Source organism: Homarus americanus, unplaced genomic scaffold, assembly GCF_018991925.1.
Source record: "Homarus americanus isolate GMGI-L3 unplaced genomic scaffold, GMGI_Hamer_2.0 scaffold32929, whole genome shotgun sequence".
In the NCBI taxonomy this organism is placed as follows: Eukaryota; Metazoa; Arthropoda; class Malacostraca; order Decapoda; family Nephropidae; genus Homarus; species Homarus americanus.
The window spans coordinates 18,757,246-18,772,292 of record NW_024737097.1 but is presented as its reverse complement, the minus strand read 5'-3'; the positions used below and the strand labels follow the sequence as shown (position 1 = coordinate 18,772,292).

Below are 15,047 nucleotides of genomic sequence, written 5' to 3'. Positions count from 1 at the left end.
TGACAGTCTCTAACAAACCTCGGGGTCCAAACGGGGTGACAATACTCCAAACGGGGAACCACCTCACTCTTGAAGATCAAGACGAGCAACGGACCATCCAGATATCTAAACGACCTTTCTTATAAGACCTACTAGTTTCGTTGCCTGATTCACCTTCTAACAATGGCCCGAGAACTTAAGTTCATTGTCGACATACACACCCAGGTCCTTTTCGCATTCGGTTTCAATTAATGCAGTCTCTTCGTCTTGTTGGGACGTGTGACATGCGTCCTTACTATTGGTGCAACCCAGGTGCATCCTTTTGCACTTTGTGAAATTGAATCTTAGCAGCCATTTCCTCAACCATTCTTGAAGCTCATAGAGATCTTTCTGTAGCTCATGACAGTTTGTTTGATTCTTAATTTCCCTTAATATGTTGGCATCATCCGCAAACAATTGTATGGAGGAGTGTATACCTTCTGGCATGTCATTAATGAAGCAGGCAAACATTAACAGGCCCAATTCACTGCCCTGTGGTACCCCTCTAGTCACAGGCACACATGATGATTTCGTACCGTTTATCACCACACACTGTTTGCGGTCATGCAGAAAGTCTCCAATCCATGCTAGGACACTTCCCCGAATCCCGTACTCTTCTAGTTTTATTCTCAGCCTTTCATGGGATACACTGTCGAAAGCATTGGCAAAATCTAGGTATATATTGTCAATATTTCTGCCTTGTTCTAGAATTTGAGTACAAACATCTAGTACCTTGAGTAATTGTGTTAAGCAGGATCTTCCCGGCATAAAACCGTGTTGGCATTCCTTTACAAGGTTGTTTCATAACAGATGTTCATTCATGGCATCTCCTATGATGCTTTCTAGTACTTTGTACACTATGCTGGTCAGGCTCACTGGTCTATAATTGTTCGTGGAGTGACGATCGCCCTGCTTGAGTATAGGACTCGCATAGCTATTTTCCAGTCGTCGGGGACTTTTTGCTTCTCCAGTCATTTGCAGGAACAGGATCTTAAGGGGCTCCACAACCTCGTTACACAGTTCTCTTAACACTCTGGGGTGTACCATATCTGGGCCGGGACTCTTGTGAAGCTTTAGCTTTGACAGTTTATTTCTTTTATCCTCGTCCGAGAACCGAGCATGGGTCCGCTGTGTCAAACCGTCTTTCCTCAAACACAGGCTCTGAGGGACAACTTTACTCCTGGTGTTTCATTATGAAGAACGAGAACATCTTTTGTGATGAAACGCAAGGAGTAAACTTGTGTCTGATCCTGTTTCCTTTATTACTATATAATGTAACCCTACTAAATGATGTCACAAAACAATGTCAGTCTTTCTTATTCATAACATCTAAAGTTGAGATAAACCTCAACAATTAACTTTTAAAGCACCCATAAGTCAGGAGGTGACACTTCGCTTCACATTACTAGGCAGAGTGTGAAGAGGGACACTGGCTTGGAAAGCAAGATGGCGCAATTTATGAACAGTAACGGCTAGACAGACATGGCTGTGTTTTAGACCTCGTGTCTCTAGATGGCAACAGTTGCTTCCAATCAAATCATTTCTATTTAAGGAAATAATTGTGATAGGAAAGGATTGGCGATTATAAGATCTGACCCCGAAAACAAGTTGTGTATTAACAAAGAGCAATTTGGTGAAAGGCATGAAACTAGAAAAGGTCACTTTGACTAAAAGCAACCAAAGGTTAAAATAATATACAGTGTACTGAGGATGAAAATTATTATGATGATCTAAAAGATTTTCATCGTCTGATAAGTAGCATTTTAGAGTTACGTCCATACAAATTATGATGTCATATATGCAAGAAATTGTTTTATCATGTATTAAAAACTTGGCAAATGAAAATCTTCTATTAGAAGTTATTTTTGGAGTTATGTCACTACAATACAGTATTTCATATACAGTTTTTACAGTTTCAATTGTAATACTGGTACAGGTACTGTACTTATTCAGTGGATCTTTGACAATGTGAAACAATGCTCAACTTCTCAATGTGGATATACAAATAGACAATAAAATTTAACAACAAATGGACTGGTACAGTATATATTTTCAAGGTGTTCTGATTAGAAACTCACTCTTTATTAAGAACGGTGGCATAAGGGAGTCGCTTTCTGAGTCCAAGGTGTAAATAGCCAGCCAGGTAACTGCCAGGGACCTAATATAAAAAACATTAAAGTGAGTCTTAAATCCCTCTAGAAGAGTAGTAATTGTAACTTCCTAAGTCATTTAGAAAGTACAGTAATTAAATCACTTAAACAGAAACCACCAAAGCACATTAAATATTAAGAACAGGGCATGGTGCTGCTGAAGTGTTAATTATGCTTACAACAGTGAAGAATGGGTTCCTAATAAATATGTGAGACAACATTGTTTGGAATATCATAAATGTATGAAACTTTACACACATATTAAATGGCCCCTTGCATTGTGCACCACGGGATTAGTACTATAGACTATGGACTCCTTGGTGTAAGTCTGTGAGTGTCTGTTTCAGGCATAGCTCCAAAACAGAAGCAGTTAGATCTGAAACTTTACACACACACACACACGCCAGAGCTGAGGACCATCTACAACGCCTTTATTCTCCCCAAACTAATGTATGCGTCACCAGCCTGGTCGTCTTCTCTCAACTACACCCAACAACGTCATCTAGAGAAGGTACAGAAGATGGCCTGCAGAATCATGCTCGGCGCAGAATACTCCAGCTACACCAACGCTCTCTCCACCCTGGAAATGCCATCCCTCAGTGACCTCCACCACCAAGCACTGGAAAGGTTTGGCAGCCAACTAATGCACCACCCTCGTCATCGCCGCCACCTGCCACCGGCAGCCCCCCACCCACCTTGCGCATTCCGGCACTACAACAAAATTCAGCCCGTATGAGCCTGCACCCATAGATATAAGAATAGCACCACCCCATCTATTGTTAAAATAATAAACAACTCCTGATTTATGTACTGTACAGCCCTGTAAATATATGCAATGCATATTATATCATTATGTCTAAATCAAATGTAAGTCTGTAAATTTTCAGCCACCGGCTGCAACTCTATTAATAAACCGTTTACTGTATTATTATTATTATTATTATTATTATTATTATTATTATTATTATTATTATTATTATTATTATAATTATTATTATTATAATTATTATTATTATTATTATTATTATTATTATTATTATTATTATTATTATTATTATTATTATTATTACATGGCCTCTTGGGTTGTGCACCATGTTACTATATTACTATTGATCACGGACCCAGGGTGGTTGGGAAAAGTACCAAAAATCTTCCCTGACTGAGATGTCACCACGGCGTTTGCGGAAAGTGGTTACCCGTGTCGGAGAGCAAACTGTGAAAGTCAAGATTAGGTTAGGTTAGGCTAGGCTGGGTTATGTTAGGTTAAGCTGGGTTAGGTTAGGCTGGGCTGGGTTTAGTTAGGCTAGGCTAGGCTGGGTTGGGTTAGGTTAGGTTAGGCTGGGTTGAGTTAGGTTAGGTTAGGCTGGGTTAAGTTAGGTTATATTAGGGTGATTTAGGTTAGGCTGGGTTAATTTAGAATGGGTTAAGTTAGGCTGGGTTAAGTTGGGCTGGGTTTGCTTAGGTTGGGTTAGGTAAGGCAAGGTTGAGTTTGGTTAGGTAAGGTTAGGTTGAATTAGATTAGGAAGGGACTGGTTAGGTTAACTTAGGTTAGACTGGGTTTGATTTGGTTGGGTTATGTTAGGTTATGTTGAGGTAGTTACCCGATGTCAGAAAGTGCAAACTGTGTCAGTCAAGGTTATACAGTATATACAGTATACTTAAGCCATGCAAACCTGGGTAATTTTGCAGATACAGTGTACTGTATAACAAAAGAACGAGTCTGTGAGTCTTTCTGTCCGTTCCAGCCTTAACTCCAAAATGGAGGCAGTTAAAAGACCTAAAATGTTACAGACAAGGTTTGTGCACCTTGGTACATTTTTACTTTTTACTTTTATCCTCTTCGCCACTGATCGGCTTGTTAGCCGCTTGGGCGATCGGTCACGTCTCGATTACTTTTCCTTTTCATTTATCTTCTTCTCCAAAAGATCGGCTCGTTAGCCACCCGGGCGATCGGTCACGTCTCTGTTACGCACTGTTGGCAAATACTGGGCATGCACCGGCTCCTGAATGTACCTGAACCCGCTCCAGTGTTGGTCAAGTCTTGTCTTGAAAGAGCTCACACTCGGTGCCGTCACAACACTCTCTGGTAGATTGTTCCAAGAGTTTACAACCCTCACTCCAAAAAAGTTTGCCCTCACGGTTTTCTGGACTTGCGGCTTCTTCATATCTTGAGCTGTGACCCTTTGTGGGGCGAGCGTCCGCCAGCTCCAAGTAAGGACACTCAACTGAGTAGTGCCCCCTGAGATGCTTATACACCTCAACTAGGTCCCCCCTTGCCCGTCTGTAGTATAAGCTAGGCAAGTTCAGGCGCTCCAATCTCTCAGGGTAGCTGAGGTGCCAAAGTGCAGGCACCAGTCTGGTGGCCCTCCTTTGAACATTTTCAACCAACTGACAGTCCCTAGCATATCTCGGAACCAGATGGGGTGACAGTACTCCAAATGGGGAAGCACTTCACTCCTGAAGATCGTTACGAGGGACGGACCGTCTGGATATCTGAACGACCTTCTTATAAGACCCAATAATTTATTTGCCTGATTTACCTTCTTCTCACAATGGCCCGAGAACTTCAGCTCATTGACAACATACACACCTAGGTCCTTCTCACACACAGTCTCAACTAGCGCAGTTTCTTTATCCCGTTGGGACATATGATACGCCTCCTTACCGTTGGTACGCCCCAGGTGCATCCTCTTACACTTCGTGACATTGAATCTTAGCAGCCATTTCTTCGACCAATCCTGGAGCCCACAGAGATCCTTCTGCAGCTCTTCACAGTCCGCTTGGTTCTTAATTTCCCGAAATAACTTGGCGTCATCGGCAAACATTTGTATGGAGGAGTGTACAACGTCAGGCATGTCATTTATGAAACAAACAAACAACAGCGGGCCCAATACACTGCCCTGTGGTACCCCACTTGTGACTGGTACAGATGACGATTTCGTACCATTAATCACCACACACTGCTTGCGGTCATGTAGAAAGTCTTCTATCCACGCTAGGACATTCCCCCGAATTCCGTACCCTTCCGGTTTGATTTTAAGCCTTTCGTGGGGTACACTGTCGAAAGCCTTGGCAAAATCTAGGTAAATATTGTCGATATTACCACCCCGTTCCAGAATATGGGTCCAAATATCCAATACCTTGAGCAATTGTGTTAAGCAGGAGCGCCCCGGCATAAAACCGTGTTGGAAATCTTTTACAAGGTTGTTTCGTATTAGATTTTCCATTGCGGCATCTCTGATAATACTCTCAAGTACTTTACATATTATGCTGGTCACGCTCACCGGTCTATAGTTGTTCGTGGAGTGACGATCGCCCTTCTTGAAGACAGGACTCACATAAGCCACTTTCCATTCACTGGGGACCATTTGTTCGTCCAGGCATTTACAAAACAGGATCTTCAGGGGCTCTGCAAGCTCGTTGCACAACTCTCTTAACACTCTAGGATGCACCATGTCAGGTCCGGGTCTTTTATGGACCTTTAGTCTGGACAGTTTATTTCTAATACCCTCTTCTGTGAACACAATGTGGGTCAGTGCAGTGTCGAACCGTCTGTCCTCAAACGCAGGAAGGTTAGTTGCATCCTCTCTTGTGAACACTGAGGAAAAGAAGCTATTCAATGCCTCAGCTTTATCCTGGTCAGAATCTGCTTAACTACCATCCACCAGCCTCAGGTCTGATACTCCTACTCGCGTTTTCAATTTCGACTTTGCATAGCGGTGAAACGCCTTTAGGTTTGACTTGACTTCGCTTGCAACCAGCCTCTGGAACTCCTTTTCAGCCCTCCTACACTCTATCTTACGGTACGGTTGGTTTCTGGCTCTTGCATACATCCTCCTGTCTTGCTCATCGTTTGACCCAACCCACGTCTTGAATTTCTGGGTTTTCTTAATTTTGTCGACCGCCGCATGGTTCATGTGTAGGGATCCCCTCGTATTCCAAGAAGCACTGGGTTTGGTCTTGGGTATATATTTATCGATCAAATGGGTCATTTTACTAGTTATGATATTCAGCGTAGTGTCTGCGTTCTTGTACTTTAATAAGTCAGGCCAGTTGATACCCCTCAACTCTTCCCTCATCCCATTGTAATTTCCCTTGTAATATTTGCACCTTGGCCTGGCCTTATCCTGAATTAGGTAACAGTTAAATCTGAATGACAACACTGTATGGTGACTGGTGCCAACTGGGGCAAGGTGTTCCAGTTTGGCCACCATACCCTCCTCGTTTGTTATGATGAGGTCAAGTGGCTTGGGTGTTTGCTCCCCTCTGTAATGTGTCGGGTCTCTAACATGTTGGAACAGAAAATTATCTCTCAGAGTTTCTACAAAAAGAGTAGCAGGGTTATTCAAGTCATTCGGGGTGGACTCGTTTCTCCAGTCGATGTCGCCATAGTTAAAGTCCCCCATGATAAGGAGGTGGCTAGGGTTAAGCATCGCCGCGTTGCTTATTAAGGTTCTTAAGTTCCTGTGATTTAGTGGGCCACAGTTTGGGCTCCAGGCGGTCCGAGCAAGAACCAAATATCTTCTCCGAACGAGATATCGCCACGGCGACTGTGGGTGGTGGTTTCCTATGTCAGAGAGGGCATACTGTGACAGTCAAGGTTAGGTTACGATAAGTTAGGTGATGTGCTGTGGGGTTGGGTTAGAATCGGTAAAGTTAGGTTGAAGTGGTTACCTGTGTTTGGGAGGGCAAACTGTGACAGTCAAAGTTATACAGTATTGAATATACAGGTACATAACCTGAGCGAAGCAGAGTTTATATATATATATATATATATATTCAGTTGAGAGTGAATTTGGAATCTTGCACCGTACAGTATAATTCATCACAACTGGAAAGTCTGAGACGCTTAAGAAGCGAACACGGAGGTAAGGAGCACTGGCTGAGGAGGAACGGAGCTTCTCCGCGAGACGTAAACAACAAATGGCTCGACTTGTGACTTACCAAATATAATATTATTGGAAAATTAATATCGCGGTTACCCTTTATTTCCGGTGGAAATATCATAGAATAAAAATGTCTTAAAAATGTCTAAACATTACGAAATACATATTAATAACAGCGAGAGAAAGACCGGTGCACATTACTATAAATTCACCGTATCAATTCCTGTTTCAGCATTTTTTTTTCGGGAATTAGCCCACCCGTGCACAGGTCAAACGACCCACAACTGGGCCTGGGGGGCGAAACAATAAGAACAGAATGAAATTGAAAATTGAGAAGAAAAAGGTTATATTGTACTGTGTTAATCTACACCACGAAGATGCCGGAAAACCAGCTTTTTTAAAGTGAGACAGATTGTATTAGTATGGAAACACAGAAGAAGGTAGAGCATTCCACAGTTTGGCTGTGTGAGGAAAGAAGGATGTACTATAACGGGTTATTCTAATGTGACCGACATCCACAGAGAAACGGTGGGCACCGCAGGCAAGACGTGCATTACGAGCCCATGGCCTTGCCGGCGGTAATAACCATGAATATTGTAATTGGGTAAATAATTCGGAGAAATCTTACTGTAGGTCTACCATCAAGCCCAGGAGGGAATAAGGTAGTGTTTGTTGGAACATTTTTTTTTCTCGGGGATTAGCCCACCCAGGCACAGGTCATTGACCCACATCGGCACCTGGGGGGCGAAAATAGAATAATAATAATAATTCAGATAAGTAAAATTTATAAAAAAAAAATAAAAAAAATAAAAATAGTAAAATAATGATAATAATAATAATAATAATAATAATAATAATACAAAATAAAAAAAATGATCACGACTGAGAAACAATATACTGTATGTAGGTTGTGATGTCAATGGTAAGAGAAACAATTGAGGCCCTGCAATTGTGTGTAAATGGGGCAGAAAGTCAGATCAGCAACCTGAGATTTGGTCACAATTTTCGTGATGCCATATGGCAGCAGGGTCTACCATTCGACAACACATTATGCTTCCAACACTTCTCAGGCGGTAGTACCTCCCTGTTTGATAGCTGCCTACTAACTACTACATGTACATACTGTCGGGAAACAATATCACAAGGGACATCTAATCTACACAAATCATACTAACCTGTTTAATTGAGCAATTACCCCTCAGTAAAAACTCCATGCTAAGTTGGTCAGTGAACACTGCATACTTTGGTTCAGTAAGGACACGATTGATGCCCTCAATCTCACTGCTAAAAAGAGGACTCGGATTCTGCTTCAGCCCCTTATATAATTTCTTATAGTAATCCTTTTGAGATCGCTGGAGGGAGCCAAGAGATAGTAACCACATTAATTCCACCTTAGATGAGTAAAAGAAACATGGAAAATATGAACAGTAACAGAAGACAAAAATATATATGAGGGTGCCATGGAAAACAGGAGAGAGAGAATTGTTAACAAACATATATAGTACAGGACTGTACAGTATATGTTTGGAAGGGGGGCAATCTTGTTTAACAACCAAGTTTATAGATCATAAGTTAGGACTCAAATGGATAAATGCCTTCCTCGGGGTCGAGGATAAATGCCTCCTCGCAAGATAATCCATAACACAGTCACTGGATATCAGGGTGAGTCTTATGGACAATGTGATAATTAAAATGCATCCCTGGCTGTTTTATTTATTGATTTGATTCTCCTGAGTTTGAAAAAAAAAATAAAGTAAATAAAAATTAGAGGTTCCAACAAATGCACTGAAGAATTTCTACCGGCATCGTTTTCAATGACATGTGAACTCGTCTGCCAAATTTAATATATTCTCGTTGTTTTTGGAAGGAATTGGTGACAATAAAATTTAATGGGTAATTGCTTAGAGATGAATAGAATTAAACTATTACAGTGTTTGCAGGCCTCCTGTAATTTTGTACACACATAAATCTACACTATTCCACATACATACATGCATATAAACAGTGCTAAGAAACTGTACAGTTACTTTATTACAATTCATCACTTTGTGAAACAATAAATAGTTGTAGCGTGTCAAAGGATGAAAAAACACCAGGTAAACATATCATTAAACTATGTTGTGACCAGAACTCTTGAACAAGATTCTAAAAAGGAATCTAATGTAAAATTTTACACCACATTTGGACCTGGATAAAATTTAAATGTTATGTTAATTTATATCGAGTGTTCACAAAGTTACATATAAATGATCAAACACCATGTCTGACGACCTACTTCAAGTGTCTGGATTGTTGAAGTACCCTTCAGAATTCCTATTTTCCACCCTGGGGTGTTGACGGCTTGTTCAAGGGATGAGAATGGCAACCTGATAGATGACACAGTCAGGAAGGAAGTAAGGCGAGCTGTATACGAGGCGTACAGGACCACCGATGAAAACCAAAACATCCACAAAACACCTTGGGCTCTTCCGGTTGTAGGTAGGATCCATGACCCTAAGAGGAAATGAAGTAAAATTGTTCTGTATGAAGCAGTTTGAGGGCCATAACTAGGAAATTTAATAATTAAATAACGATGTGTCATATATCGAGACAATTAGCACCATGGAAAATTCCTCACTACGTGAGCTCAACACGTGAGCGACATTCACAATTTCACACCGCCGCCGTTGCTCCCCCACCCCTCCTTTCGCTCCCCCATCTCGCCAGATGTGTGGCACGAACTACTAACCATTCATCAATTTGAATTGAAAAGTGACGTCACTACACCCACGCCTCAATGCGAACTAATAAAAAGACATACTGTACACACCCTCCGAGCTCACTTCACTTTGCTACCCTCCCAACTTAATATAAAAATTCCCCTGGGTTGACGTTCACTCTACTATCTCCTCTGTTGTTATCTACACTACTACTTTGCTGTCACTCGGAATTGACTATGACGATCATCCAGCTATGATACAATGATATGAGTTATTAAGGATGTCGCCTTCGTTGGTGAGCTCTGAGGTGACCAAAGAGGCCAATAAGGGATCGGCAGGGTCGTCCACAGATGTTGCACGTGTGAGGGCTACATCTAGTGCGGGACGGGTGGCGGCAGCGTCTTTCCGGCGCTGGCTCTTGTCTGCCTCGGTATGCAGTCGGGCTAACTCGAAAGTGCTGACACTTTCTTGTGTGGTGCTCCTCCAAGCGTTATGGTGTGGAGTAATTGTCTCCCAGGTGAGGAGGTCGATTTGGTACTTTTTTCAGGCTTGTCTTAAGACTATCCTTATACCTTTTCAGTTGCCCACCAGGGTTACGTTTACCATTCGTTAGGTGACTAAAGTAGCTGCTTTGGTAGTCTACGGTCGTCCATGCAGGTAACATGGCCAGTCCAGCATAGTTGTTCATGGATAATGGTAGGCTCGATGCTCCTACAGTTGGTCTCGGCGAGAATACTGGCATTTGTTCTCTTGTCTTACCAGCGAACTTGGAGGATGGAATGTAGATTATGTTAGTGAAAGTTTTCAAGTGCCCTGAGGTGCCTCCTGTATGTGACCCATGTCTCGCTGCCATACAGCAGGGTGGGGAGGACCACTGCTAGATTCACTTGCATTTTTTTTAGATAATTTCAGCTCCCTACAGCTGAAGACACAGGTACAGAGTCTGCCAAAGGCTTGAGATGCACGTCTGATCCGATGTTGAATTTCTTCATCGATGTCCGCGGTGGTGAACAGGTGGGAGCCAAGGTACTGGTACAGTACAACCCCTATAGTGTGTTCAACCAATTGGCTCATCTATATTGTACACGGGTAGAACGTCTATACATGTGGAACTTCACATATACTGTATGTAGGAAATTTCATGCCGGTCTGAAGTGATATCAACACATGTAACTGAAATGTTATACACGTACTCGAGTAATTTGGGTTTTGAATCAAAAATAATTTTGGTTCATCGATTCAAGCACCCAAACCTCATCAATAATATACGTTTTGCTTTGGTGCTCAGTGTTCAATTTTTTAGGTTCCTTTAAAGGTAATTTTTTTGTTCAGAATATATGTTATTTTTATACTGTACAATGTATACACAAAGAGGGGCAAGGATGCAGACTGACGTAACTCAGTCAAAACAATATTAAATAACCAATAAGCAATCACATTTGATTTATTAGCAAAAATGAAGCAAGCGAGACTGTTCTTCAATACAAATATGAATAAGTAAATAAACAGCTGAATAAATATGATAAAGGGAATTGCTAAATGGCTTTAATGGGACTGTTGTGATACAAAATGAAATATAAGAATCAACCCACCTTGCTGGACGAGACACGAGAAGAATATGAAAATAACATTGTGTCCGTTGTTAAAATGTGGGTCTTCATTTCTTTGTTGTTGAACAATGAACCAGAAGCCAGCAGTCATGACAGCAAGAAGTAGTATGATAGCCAACCACGTCCCCCAGTGAAATGACAGGACGAAGGTGTTCCAACCAATTGTATGCAACGACGAGTTAGTCCAAACGAACAGTCCCATACCAGTGTAAGCTGTTAGATAAAAAACATCTCACATTAACACATTTATATTTAATATAACGCATCTCATTCACAGATTTTTTTTACCTTTGTCACATTTCATTAATTTTGTTGGAGCATAAGATGACCATAATAGCAACATAATCTCCCATGCGTCGTCATTCACTGGGTGTTACAATAGTAGTAGTCCACTATGATGCTCCCCTCTACAACATGGCCCTAATATAGCCCTCTGGTTTATATTATCTCTATTACTTCACAGTCCAGCATCACCCACCAACACATTCATTAGCTTACTAATTGTAAATGTAAACAGCCTCATCCTTTTATGAATCGTATTTTCTTTTTAATGTAAAATATTTCACACAAGAATACAGTACAGTCTGTAATGCCCATCATGTCAACTATATGTTACAGTGATACCTTGTAGCTCAGTCAGAGACTTACCCTGGTGTAGTGATAAATAAGTCCATGATGGAGGACTTAAAATAATTACTGTATAATAATAATAATAATATTAATAATAATAATAATAATAATAATAATAATAGTAATAATAATAATAATAATAATAATATTTATTCAGTAAATTTGTCATAGAGGTTTACAATTGGATGAGCATGTTTATAAACTATGCAGTTATACAGTTCAGCATGAATATAAACAATTTAGGTATACAGTGCATGTAGGCTGTGGAAGTACAGTGTGGCGAGATCGTGCAGGTAAACAACAATGATAACAGTGAAGCAACTTGACCAAGGATAGCTGACAAAGATGTCATCATACTTGACTGTAATTAAACAAATCATAGGAATATATTAAGTTAAACATTTGACCAGTGCCAAAACTATTACCATAAGAATACTTAATGTGTCACAATGAGTATTAACAAATATATGCATGGGGTTCCCGAGTTACGTACGTCCGAATTACGAACATCCACCGGCACGAATGAAGTCCCATAAAGTTAAACTTTAAATTTAAAGTATTTTATTTACCTCATGACTTATTTGTTACTTTAATTTATTGTACTTTGTCATTCTATTTCTTCTTTTTTCTTAAATTAAGTGAGTTTATATGTATATAAGGACTTAGCCTATGATGTAAGTACTGTATGCACATAGGCGGTATGTGATTCGACTTAAGTACATTTTCGACTTAAGAACGTCCGTAAGAACGGAACTTGCACGTAACCATTGAAAATAAGAAAAAAAGTAGAAGCTGGATATTGTACCTGCACTGTATAAGCATATAGGAAACTATATTATATTGTTATGCCGAGGCATAATTTGGTATAATAATGTTTGCAAAACTAAGTGTTTTGAATATTTTCTGTCTCAAGCAGCAGTTATTTTGGTAAATTTAGGGAGATTTTCTTGTATATATTGATGTATTACTTATGTAAGATTATTCTAGAATGCATTGCGTCATTTATGTTATGATTTACTTCTTATTGTAAGCCTCGATCAAAGTAGAACTTTCTAAAACCTCCCAGGCGTATCTCGGTGGTGCTAGAGGCGTCTCACACTCTGACGAGACGTACAGTATATAAACACCCACGAGCGGTATGGAAGTCTGTCAACCGTTTCTGCTCAGGTGTAAAGTACAACAAGCCCAGTGAGACAAGTGAAGATAATTGTTGTACAAGTATTGTGGAATTATTGTGATCAATATAAAGTGAAAAGACTAAGGAATTGTATACTGGTAATGTGCTGAGTATAATATACGAAGCGAGAAGTTAGTTGTGAAGCAATCACCCTGAATTAGTGACTATTAAAGAGGACAGAGTAAATGTCCACATTCCTCATATACATTTGTTAATTGATGCATAAACATGCTTATACAACAATGAACAAGATGTATAAGCTGCATAAAAATTAAACTTTCTTGCTATGCATAAAATGTATAGTTCAGCATGCACAAAATTAAATGAGACCAAGTCAAACGAAATGAAACATGTACCGCCTAAGCTGAAACCAACATATTTAATCAAGAAGTACAATATATAGTCACAAGATGTATAACCAAAAGATGTATAATCAACCTCACAAAAAGAAGACAGGGGGAAAGATTTTGATAACGGTAAAAATAAAAACTCACCAATAGGCTCCGAGAAATCCATGATCTGGTACCGCTCACGGGTCATGGAAAGCCCAACAAGGGCGATGTCCGTCTTCTGTCAATAAGAGGAACAGAAGCGTTAAAGTTTTTGTCTTGTGGAAGGGCTAAGGCTTATGTCTTGTGGAAGGGCTAAGGCTTGTGTTTTGTGGAAGGACTATATGACTAAGGTATGTCTTGCACGCTAGAGTTTGTTTACATCTCCTTATTTGCTGATCAATGAGAAAGTTCAACACCACATCAATACAAGTAATTAACATATGGGTATGTGTGTGTTATAAGATATTTAGAGGCAAACAGACAGACAGACAAGAAAGGCAGAAACTGTACCATTAGTACTTAAGTATACAGTACTGTAATTCATAAAGATCTATGGTATACTTCTGTGACATTTGCTGTCTTATCGGTGAACTTTCATCTCGGCTCACCCTCCCTCTTATCACACTACTCCTCTACAAACTCTTATTATTCCACTGACATGATGCTCTTATTTGCTTTACATATTTTATTTATGCCTTTCAGGATTTGGCGAAATAATCACTGTTAAATCTCATGGCTCAACAGCTTACTCCATCATCCTAGTAATTTGGTTCTCTCCCTCCTTCCTTGCCTCCCCTCACTCCTGTTTTATGTATATTAACATTTCCTCTTTATACTAACCACATAACCATGAGTTATATTGAGAATTACATACATATTCATCTTCACCGCATGAAATAATATTTCTCTAATAAGTATGCTACTCCCTCTTCCGTGTAATTTGATTATCTAGATCCATATTTATTACTTATTTTACACCGGCAAATAACTATTCTTAGTATGTGAACAGTGTGCTACCTTTTGTCTTTAACTCTCTACAACTGCCTCAGTATATGTTGTTACTGCACCTATTCTTTGTGACTATGTAAAGTAACATATTGTTTATTATTTAGTATCTTTTTTACTTTAATTTCTTTATCTATTGCTCTGAATTTTATTTATTTCCCTTTTAATTATTCCTCTACTCGCATTACTCGCGGCTTAATTTTACTATACGTCATACGTACCCGACTTTGAAGAGCACCTACTAAACCTGAGTAGTTGCCATCACCGTTATCTATACCAAATTCAGCGCTCTCTGGGGGCAGGACACTCAGATTCACTCTGTGAGAATATATACATATACTGTGTATATATATAAAACTGATACAGTACAATATTGAAATACCATCCATACATTGAACACATAATTTAACACATACAGCACTATACAGGAAAACTGATAAGTACTATACTAAGACAACTTACATAAAGGACCAAAACGGGAAAAAACTCTTTGAAGAAAAAGAGATAGAATCCGCATACAGGAAAGAATGGAAAAAAGTA

The 15,047-nt window shown here is 39.9% G+C and overlaps 1 protein-coding gene across 2 annotated transcripts in view; it reads right to left on the bottom strand.

Moving 5' to 3' along the window:
* LOC121873267 (glutamate receptor ionotropic, kainate 4-like) overlaps positions 1–15,047 on the bottom strand; it is a 53,046-nt gene that overhangs the window by 4,126 nt on the left and 33,873 nt on the right. Inside the window, exons 8-13 of one of the 2 annotated variants that reach the window (XM_042376695.1) lie at positions 14,729–14,825; positions 13,665–13,740; positions 11,346–11,576; positions 9,330–9,547; positions 8,230–8,406; positions 2,097–2,176 (exon numbers count right to left, since the gene is read on the bottom strand). In XM_042376695.1, the coding sequence (XP_042232629.1) occupies positions 2,097–2,176; positions 8,230–8,406; positions 9,330–9,547; positions 11,346–11,576; positions 13,665–13,740; positions 14,729–14,825 (879 nt within the window). The remainder of the gene's footprint in view (positions 1–2,096; positions 2,177–8,229; positions 8,407–9,329; positions 9,548–11,345; positions 11,577–13,664; positions 13,741–14,728; positions 14,826–15,047) is intronic. The other variant, XM_042376696.1, reaches the window with a different exon arrangement.